Consider the following 10,000-nt stretch of genomic DNA (forward strand, 5'->3'; position numbering starts at 1 on the left):
ACTTCATCTCTCTTCAGTCTCGCTTTAGCTCCTATTACAAGACTAGCAAATAACACATTCAACAGGAACAATAATACAGTAACTATGTACTGCATATATATATATTTACATTAAAAAAAATCACAAACGTTTTACACAAGTGCCAGTTTTTGGGCTGTAAACTCAAATGCTTATGGTCAGTCCAAATATTACAGTTCCATAGGGGGATATTTTGGTCCAATATTGTTTGCATGAGTTGAGGGAGGTGCAAGGGTTAGAATGCAGTAAATGGGATTGGGTGTGAGAGGCAAGACTCACAAATTGCAAAGTTAATGAGTTATGAGATTACACTGTATATGTTGTTCCTGTAATGGGTTATGTTGTACTTTTAATCTTATATTTTACTAGATTTGAATCCATGAATTTCCAGCATGCATTATATACTAAATCAAACTGAAATTTCATTTTGTTTAAAGTGTGGGGAAAAATTAGGAACAAGGATAAAAACAATTTCAAAGAAATCCCTTTAAAACAATAACTAGTAAACAGTAGACAGTACTTCAGTTCTCAAATTTCCTACTTTCCCTGTTATTACATAAGAGTTCAATAGTCAGAATATTGGCTATACCATCTGTAAAGAATGAAAATATACTTTATCTCCCATTTCACTGATTTGCAAAGTTTCTCACTGTCTTTTTTTCTTATAAATGTCCTATAATGTAGTGCATTTTCTTCTGTGGAAAAGATGTAAGTTTACCATCCATTTTGGAAGAAATAGACTAATGCAAATTATGGTTCAAATTATTACTAATGGGACTTGATTTCCTACAATGCCAAAAAAACAAAAAAGCAAGAAAAATAAAAACAGAAACAGAAAGAACAGATGAGAAGAGAGAGAGGAAAAAATACCACTATATACCTTCTCTCTGTCACTCAATTTAAGAAATCTTTTCTTCTCTTCTCTTTCTCTCTTGGCTTCTTCTTCCTTTCTCTTCCTCTCCCTCTCCCTCTCTTCTCTGACTTGTTCCTGTGCCTTCTTCTTCTCCATCTCCTTTGCTTGTTCTTTTGCTTCTTGCTCGGCTGTCAGTGGGCTCGGAATGCGTGCCTGTACAATGTGAGGAATGGGTTACAACTTAATCAATATATTTGCTATGATGGGCATAAGATGAAGAACAAGATTGGTATAAGGATAATGTTCCTCCCTAGAAAATCTAAAGATCTAATCATCCTGGTGTGCCAAGATGTGGATCCAAGACTAGCTTTCGCATCAAGTCATGGAATGAAGCTGGAATGCTGAATTTAAGGCTCAAGCTGGATGAGATATTTTATAAATGAAAAAATTAATGAAATAAATCAGGTATTGTTCCAGCTAGGTTAGGCTGGGGTAGGTTAGGTCAGGTTAGTTTAGATGAGTGTTAACTAGCTTCTGATAAGTTAGATTAGATTGGTTTTGATTATGATAGGTTTGATTGGCACAGAACCCCCTTGTATAAACTGATGCAATCTGTATACTGCATTACAGTAGGGTGTCTATAGCATTAAATAAACTAATCTGCACTAAGTAGACCAACTGGTTCAGAAGCCACTTAGCCTAGAAAAAGAAGTTACCATACACAAAAGCTCAAGTTAGGTTAGGTTAGGCTAGTCTATAGTAGACTGGTTTCAGTTCTACGAGGTTAGTTTAGTTTTGATTACTTTAGACTATGTAACAATAGGTTCTGCTATATTAGATTAGATTATACTCCACCCTCTAAAAAAAATCTAATTCAGGCAAGATTAGATTTTTAGTCTAAAGTGGTATATAAAATGGGAATCATGATTACCTCTTGACCACAACATTACACATCATAATGTGTAAGCAAAGATACCAAGTTATTTAGCAAAAATATTTAAAAAAAACATAAAAATTGTGCATAATGTTGATAATATTACCTGCTTGTAGTCAAACTTCTTCGGATACTGAGCCATAAATCGACGGAAGGTATTTCTTGTGTCTTTATCCTTCGACAAATTAAATGGAAAGCTGCCTTTATTATCTGAGGCAGCTGGATCACAGCCATGGTCTAGCAGCCACCTATCAAAATATATAGTAATTTGGTAGGATGGTAATTGAAATACAAATATCTAAAAATAAGAATCAGCTTTTTCACTCCAATTGTATGTGGCAGATAGGGTTTACCATAGTCTATCTTTTATTGTTGGTATGTTGTAGTTCTGGTTCCTTTATTATATGTTCAATCTTCTATAGTTACACTGTCCTCTCTCCATTTCTCTCCCTCTACCTCTCCTTCTCTCTCTCTCCCTTTCCTCTACCTCTCCTCTCTCTGTCCCTCTCCTCTCTCTCTCTCCCTCTCTTTCTCTCTCTCTCTCCCTTTCCTCTCTCTCTCCTTCTCTCTCTCTCTCCTTCTCTCTCTCTCCCTCTCTTCTCTCGCTCTTACTCTCCCTCTTTCCTCTCCCTCTCCCTCACTCTCTCCCTCACCTTTTCTCAGATATATTTCTAATATTCTATCAAGTTTGCCTGCCTTACCATAAGATATCTTTGTGTCCACTTTCTGCTGCTATGTGCAACATAGTTCTGTCTTTCTTGCCAAAGGTGATCATTGACAAATCAGATGGAATCTGTGTCTTTTCAAGGGATTGCATCAGTGCCTTGTTTTGAGAACAACCTGTTGAGAGAAAAGATTGGAATTACACATTTATTTCTGCAGCTTGCAATCAAAATGATATGATTTCAACATCTATTTTGTCTAATAACTCTCATTCAATAACAATAGACAACAAAACTTCAATATCTATCTGCCTAGCAAGGAAAACCATAATAACATCACCATCCACTTTATCATTTCTCTTATATTTCCCATAACTATCTGGATAGAAAGACCATGATACATATTAACATATAACAAGGCATGACTTAAATTACAAGGCATTATGCTATAAAGTACAATAACTTTGAGCTATCACATCTCACAATGTAGCTCACTTTCACATCATCCTTAGCAACATCTTCATCACTGTTGTTACCGAAATGAGTCGCATACCTTTACGACTCGAGGGTGAGGAAAATTTTAGTGCTATCTCCAGCCGGGTCTTGTTGCCCGTCCTGCATGAGGTGTAGATCTCATTCCAGACCATTTCCTTGTGTCTTGAATCTGTGGAGTGATGAGTGGCAAACATTAACAAATGAATGAATGAGATGGGGGAAATATAAGATATATAAAACAAAAGAATCAATAATTACTCTCTCTCTTTCTCTTTCTCTCTCTCTCTCTCTCTCTCTCTCTCTCTCTCTCTCTCTCTCTCTCTCTCTCTCTCTCTCTCTCTCTCTCTCTCTCTCTCTCTCTCTCTCTCTCTCTCTCTCTCTCTCACTTACTCACTTACTCACTTACTCACTTACTCACTTACTCACTCACTCACTCACTCACTCACTCACTCACTCATTCATTCATTCACTCATTCATTCACTCATTCATTCATTCACTCACTCACTCACTCACTCACTCACTCACTCACTCACTCACTCACTCACTCACTCACTCACTCACTCACTCACTCACTCACTCACCACTCAAACTCAAACTCAAACTCACACTCACACTCACACTCACACTCACACTCACTCTCACTCACACTCACACTCTCACACTCTTTCCCTCATTCTTACACTCCCCCCCTCACTCTTACACTCACTCATTCACTCACTCACTCACTCACTCACTCACTCACTCACTCACTCACTCATTCACTCTCTCTCTCTAAGTGATGATTAATCAATATCAAAATGACAACGATAACACAAAACTAACCCTCTCTTGACTTTTTTGGCTGCTCCCTTTCTTCTTTTTCTAATTGTCGCAGCGTCTTGGGGTCAAACGAGCAGTCCTTTCCGCCTCCTATATCTCTCATGCAAAAGGTCATTTCAGTCATTCTCATCACCATGTCATCCTCCTCATCATCAACAAGGGACTCATTAGAGGACAAGCATGGTTCTGGTACATCATTCCTCCTTTCGCTTTTGGGCTTCTTTGCTTCCTTTCTGGGACTTGCTTCCTTCTTGGGACTTGCTTCCTTCTTCTTTTTTGTGACAGGTTTGACCTCCCCGATCAGCGAGTCCTTGACCATTGTTTTGAACTCGTTTTCGGTTCCTTTTGATGAAAGCCAAGAGGTAAGGGCATTATAGAAACCTTTAGTAAATACTGTATGTATTACTCAATCCAGTGACTACTGCTAATTTCCAAACATGTGATGAACTTTCAAAGTTTCTTTCTTTGGTTTACAGTGAGTGCCTGCCAGACATAAACATTGATAATAAACATCCCAGGAAGACATATACCCACTGAATCTGAATCCCTAAAATCTAAACCCTAAACCAAAAGTGTCAAATGCTAACTTAGCTTACTGCTTATTACCCCTGCTTCTGCTTACCATGGATGAAAACTTCGAAGAGCATGCCATACACTCTCTTGACTTCAGAGAACTTTGCTCTCTTGGTGGGGAAAGGTATGTTCCTCAGTCGGTCATCCTTAGCATTGAGGATCGGTTTCTTGCCAGTGAAGAGCGTCTTGCGGTTGTGCTTTTTGGCATGGAAGAAGATGAGGTCACATTTGTCAAAGTGGGTTTTCCAAGATTCCATCAGCTCTTGGATGTGCTGTGAAAGGAAGAAGAGATATGCAAAAAAATGATCTTATGACAGAGGAATGTAGAAAGAAATGCCTTATATTCACCTTGAAATACCCAGGATTCTTGGTTGATAGTGGAGAATCTGTAAAGAAATGCTCACTGTAACAGGTGATACTTATTTTGCCTTTATATTTTATGCATAGGCTGAACACCTCAGGCTATTCATCCACTCAAGCCGTGGCCACCTGATATGCGCACAGTCACCTGGTGTGCAGGCCATACAAAAAGCTATTCAGTGATATTGGATACCCTGTGACAAGTGCTGCCATCACATGAAGTGATATCACGTCACCAGTCATTAACGGGTTAAGTAAACCCTTGAGTGTTATTAACACAAGGAGCCAAAGTTGGGTAATGATATTTTAATTACAGTATATCATAAAGAGATAGAGAGATGTATACAAATAGAAAGAGATGTAAGACAGGAACAGTCAGAAAGAGATAGACAAAAATAGCTGGAAGGATGTTGTGAGACAAAAACAGATGGAAAGATATAGAGAGAAAGAAACAAAAAATCCAAACTGAGAAAGCAAGACAATCCTACACAAAAATAGAAGCAGACGAACACACACACAAGAGGACACAGAGACACACCAACACACTAACACAGTGAGAAAAGGCTGTTATGCAAATCTTCCAGAAAAAATAGACACACCTGTTGCTGTGACAGCTCATTGTACCTCCTGAGTGAAGCACCACTGGACTTAGGGTGTGAGGTACCACTCTGACCATCCTTCGAGCTCTGACTGCCTCCTTGCTTGGCTCGGACAGTATAATTGTGAAAGGTTTTGTGGATGATCACTTCACTGCCTGTTAGGTGACAAGAACAAAGCTTTGTATTACAGGCTTTCAAATGCTGGAAATAGTAGGGGTAGGAAGGTAGACAGTGTTGATATCAAATTAAGAAACGAAGTGTATTATTGATAGTTGTTTCTTTATATCCTTTACAGCCTACAGAAAGAGTGTTCTTATGAACAACAGACAAAAAATGCATCTTTTATGAGTATATAGTAATTATATCATTGCTATACACTGCAGTCATCACTATTAACCCATTCCCGCCGGCGCTGTTCTGGCTTTGCATGGCTGCAATGCCGGGGCTCTCGAACGCATAGGCCTAAATCAATTATACGATTGATGCCGCATGCCGGCACCCGGCACTATGCATTTTGCACAATCACCGTCTGTGGCCGGCGGCCAGCGGTATCGGGTTAAACTAAACATACACATCTATCTTGCTATGTTTCCTCAAAGTTTGTCTAATTTTCTCTCTACACTTTCTCTTCTCTATGTTTCTGTTAACTCTATCCCCTTCTTTAGGCCTCATTCCAACTATATTTAACATATAGAATAAAACAAAATAAAACTTCACCACATTACTACTATTCTTTTCCTAACTCTCCTGAGGTACAATAATAATTAAATCAATAATAATAATAGCAATAATATTAATAATAAGGATAATGATAGTAATAGTGATAGTGATAGTGATAATAATAATGATACTAATGATAATAATGCAAAACCTTTAAAAACAGCAGCTGCAAAATGGCCTCCACCGAGGAGAATAACCGCAACATTGCTCTTGCGAGGGGCTGCAAGCGCACGCTGAATCACATCCTGTTCCCCGCACATTTCCTTCTGCAAGAAATACAAAGACAAAGTGATAGGAACAAGTAAAGTGCAGAAATTTACATGCCTTAGCATCATCTAAATCAATCTGATTACTGCAAAAAAGTTATTGAAATGCAAAGAAAACTTCTTAATAGAATTAGGACCAAATACTGACCTTTTTGTTGAATAAAATAGCTCTGTAAATGGATATCACATTTCCATCCGCATTACAGAAGAACATTCTAGCTTGTTTCCTCAGCACAGAATTCGAAACATCTGTAATATCATTAATTTTTTATTTATGGAACAGAACATACAAAAATATACAGATGCATGTGACAAAAAAATATTCATGAAAATACAAATGCATATGACACAGAAAATTATGAATGAAAATACAAAAGAAAAATATGAATGAGAATCCAGATGCATATGGTTTGGAAAATTATGAATGAGAATAAGGTACAATGTAATTAATATTTTAATAATAATTCTCATGATTTTTATATCAAATTATCATCTAAATACCTTGCCTAGTGAAGTTATTAATTCCTATTTTACTTTCTTTCAACCCTTCTCATAATGAGTTTTTCAAAATAACACAAATAGCTAATACTTTGAAAGGAAAAACAACAACATCATAACTTGTATTTACATCAAGTTTGTATTTACCTTCATCGGGAGATTCTTTACCTTCCTCCTCATCTTCGTCATCATCTTCGTCTGACCCCGATAAGCTTGACACATCACCTAAAACCAGAATTGATATCATGTCCAAAAATGATTGAACTTGTTTTTCAGTTACAATCATTATATCTGTATGTATGTATCTATATCTCTATCTCTCTTTGTATCTTTATCTCTGTTACACTCTGAGAAACCTATGAAAAAAACAAAATATAAGCATAATCAGCATTACCCTATTAAAAGGACAACAAACCATTAAAATCTACAGTTAATATGAGAACTGTACAATTAAGGAAACTGGCAAAAAAAAAAATAATAATAAAAGAATAAATAAAAAAAATAAAAAAATAAAAAAAAAATAAATAAAAAAATAAAAAAATAAAAATAAATAAATAAATTCATGGTGTGAGAAAATTAAAATGTTGTTATTCAACCTAGGGAAGCTAATGTGTAGGGTCTACTACTCTTGGCATAACACGTCATAATTATGTCGCTTTATTCTCAACAATGCATTTCAGTATACTTCAATAATAGGGGCACTAATCATAATGATACCACTGCCCAGATACCCAAGTTTTCCAAAGTCCAGCTTTCATAGTAATTTTCAATATTTAGTGTTCATAGTTTCATGTTTTATCTCTGAAGCTATTTTTTTTAGTAGGGAATTCTGCAGATAATGTAGCATAAAATAAGAGTGAATTTTTAATCTGGCAACTGAACATCCAAATCTTAAAATGACATCTCTGTTACACCATTATAATATTCATAAAGTGAAAACTAAATACATGCCCATCTACTCTAAAACCTCCAGGTCTGCAAGGTGGAAAATACACCAATGCATAACACAGAAAAATAATCACTTTAAGAAAAAGAAAATACACTGCTCTGAAAAATGAAAAATAAATTACCCTGTATATCGGAAAATGTGTCACTCTGTGAAGAAAAAAAATGTAACTCTTCAAAACGGAAAAAAAATAATTACTCAAGTCTTGTAGGAACTGTTCCTCAGTGAGTGAAGGCTTGCCAGCCAAGGATCTTTGAAGGTTGCAACGATGCCAGTCCAAGCGGTAGTGACCGACTTGCTCCTGGCGGTTGGCAAACGTAACTTGGCACAAGGAGCACTGCGATTCTGAGGCAGTACTGGGGACACTTGGAAGGAACATGGGTAGACCAATGGCACAGTGCTCTGGGGTGGTGCGGGTGATAGAGAGGGAAAAGAAATTAGGATCCAAATAGTAATAATTAGATAAAATGAAATGTTCTTGTGATCACCTAACTCTTTGGACTAAAGTCACTGCACTGAATGTTCAGGACAAAGTCAAACAGCAAAGACTATTGATTCTTTTTATTCACTTCTTATCTTAACCTTATCTTTGTCTTAGTGAATATATAAATAAGAATATGCTTGTATTTCCTAACAGGGAAGTACCAACAGAGGGCAATTTCTTCCCAAAGTGGACAGGTAATTAATATGACCACTTTGCCAGAAACTAAGGGCTTTCAACCCACTAACAAAATTCAAATTAAAAAAAACATCCCTTTTTCACAAACCATTACTAGGGGAAGCCATAGACTGGGTTGCAACTTCATCATACTCTGCACTGCCCTCTGCAATGCGAATCCCAGCTAGCAATGGTGGAATCTGCACAAAGCAATGTAATGGGAGTAGTAAAAAATGATGAATAAATCTAAAAATAAATATATGTAAAAATAAGTAAATATGAATATATGTATATAAATATGAATAGATTACATAGTTGCTGGTATAGATATATGAGTATAATTCAAGATAAGTAGATACTTTTTTATATTGTCAATGTGAATAAAACAAACACAGAATTTATCATAAAACAATTTCTCTTTAAAAGTAATATTCATATACATCTCAGCATAGAATATCATAGCAAGAACAATTCAACACAAACCTATATCTAATTTTAGAAATATCAAAGAAATATTTTTCATCTGATTTTCCTTATTCTCATTTTTTTTCATACATACATAAATATACATCCATGTATATTTTGAAGTATTAATAATCATTTCATAGTCTCAATGAATTTCTAACAATCAAGATTTATCAAGCTATATGTTCATTAGTATAAATTCATAACTAATTTTTTTCAGCTTATAGACAGATATAATAAGCATAAAAGAACGGCTCTTCCCAGAAATGAAAACTTCATAAATGCAACAAACATTTCAAAGCAAGTCTTCAGCCATTAAGACATTATACTCACTGTTTCCTTGTCCCATAGCGAGACTGTTTGTACTTGTTTAATCCCCATCTTTCTGGTATAACTGGAATGAATGTGGAATAAATTTAGATGGAGTACATTGGTGCGTGTATGCATGTGCGTGTGCGTGTGTGTATGTGTGTGTATGCTTCCAAGAGCTTTGGTATGATGTATGTGTACTGGAAAAGATTTTCTTGAGATAGGTATGTAACATTGCATCATTGTGTGTGTGTGTGTGTGTGTGTGTATGTGTGTGTGTGTGTGTGTGTGTGTGTGTGTGTGTGTGTGTGTGTGTGTGTGTGTGTGTGTGTGTGTGTGTGTGTGTGTGTGTGTGTGTGTGTGTGTGTATGTGTGTGGTGTGTGTGTGTGTGTGTGTGTGTGTGTGTGTGTGTGTGTGTGTGTGTGTGTGTGTGTGTGTGTGTGTGTGTGTGTGTGTGTGTGTGTGTGTGTGTGCATGTGTGTGTGTGTGCATGTGTGTGTGTGCATGTGTGTTCATGTGTGTGTGTTCATGTGTGTGTGTTCATGTGTGTGTGCTTGTGTATGTGCATGTGCGTGCATATGCGTGTGCATGTATGCTTCCAAGTGTTCTGGTATGATGTATGTGTACTGGAAAAGATTTTCTAGAGATAGGTATGTATCAAAAGTTAGGTAGTGTTCAATTTCACATATTCTTAGAATTGTAATATTACTAAAAAGATTCCTGTCTAATGGAAATATCTACATAACGACATACATATACACATATGATATAAATATATGCTACCTTTTGTTTCATACCAAGAACAATATAAAGAAGTTACCCA

At 36.3% G+C, this 10,000-nt stretch overlaps 1 protein-coding gene across 3 annotated transcripts in view; it reads right to left on the reverse strand.

Moving 5' to 3' along the window:
* LOC122244264 (tRNA endonuclease ANKZF1) overlaps positions 1–10,000 on the reverse strand; it is a 13,310-nt gene that overhangs the window by 1,456 nt on the left and 1,854 nt on the right. For all 3 annotated transcript variants that reach the window (XM_043002124.2, XM_043002125.2, XM_043002126.2), the window contains exons 2-14: positions 9,201–9,261; positions 8,512–8,602; positions 7,943–8,146; positions 6,946–7,023; positions 6,449–6,549; positions 6,186–6,300; positions 5,315–5,469; positions 4,405–4,627; positions 3,786–4,124; positions 3,021–3,131; positions 2,507–2,645; positions 1,912–2,053; positions 899–1,084 (exon numbers count right to left, since the gene is read on the reverse strand). In XM_043002124.2, the coding sequence (XP_042858058.2) occupies positions 899–1,084; positions 1,912–2,053; positions 2,507–2,645; positions 3,021–3,131; positions 3,786–4,124; positions 4,405–4,627; positions 5,315–5,469; positions 6,186–6,300; positions 6,449–6,549; positions 6,946–7,023; positions 7,943–8,146; positions 8,512–8,602; positions 9,201–9,248 (1,932 nt within the window). In that variant the 5' untranslated portion in view covers positions 9,249–9,261. The remainder of the gene's footprint in view (positions 1–898; positions 1,085–1,911; positions 2,054–2,506; positions 2,646–3,020; positions 3,132–3,785; positions 4,125–4,404; positions 4,628–5,314; positions 5,470–6,185; positions 6,301–6,448; positions 6,550–6,945; positions 7,024–7,942; positions 8,147–8,511; positions 8,603–9,200; positions 9,262–10,000) is intronic.

The sequence above is a fragment of the Penaeus japonicus genome, unplaced genomic scaffold (genome assembly GCF_977035675.1).
Source record: "Penaeus japonicus unplaced genomic scaffold, GWHDUDI00000001_assembly GWHDUDI00000038, whole genome shotgun sequence".
Classification (NCBI taxonomy): Eukaryota; Metazoa; Arthropoda; class Malacostraca; order Decapoda; family Penaeidae; genus Penaeus; species Penaeus japonicus.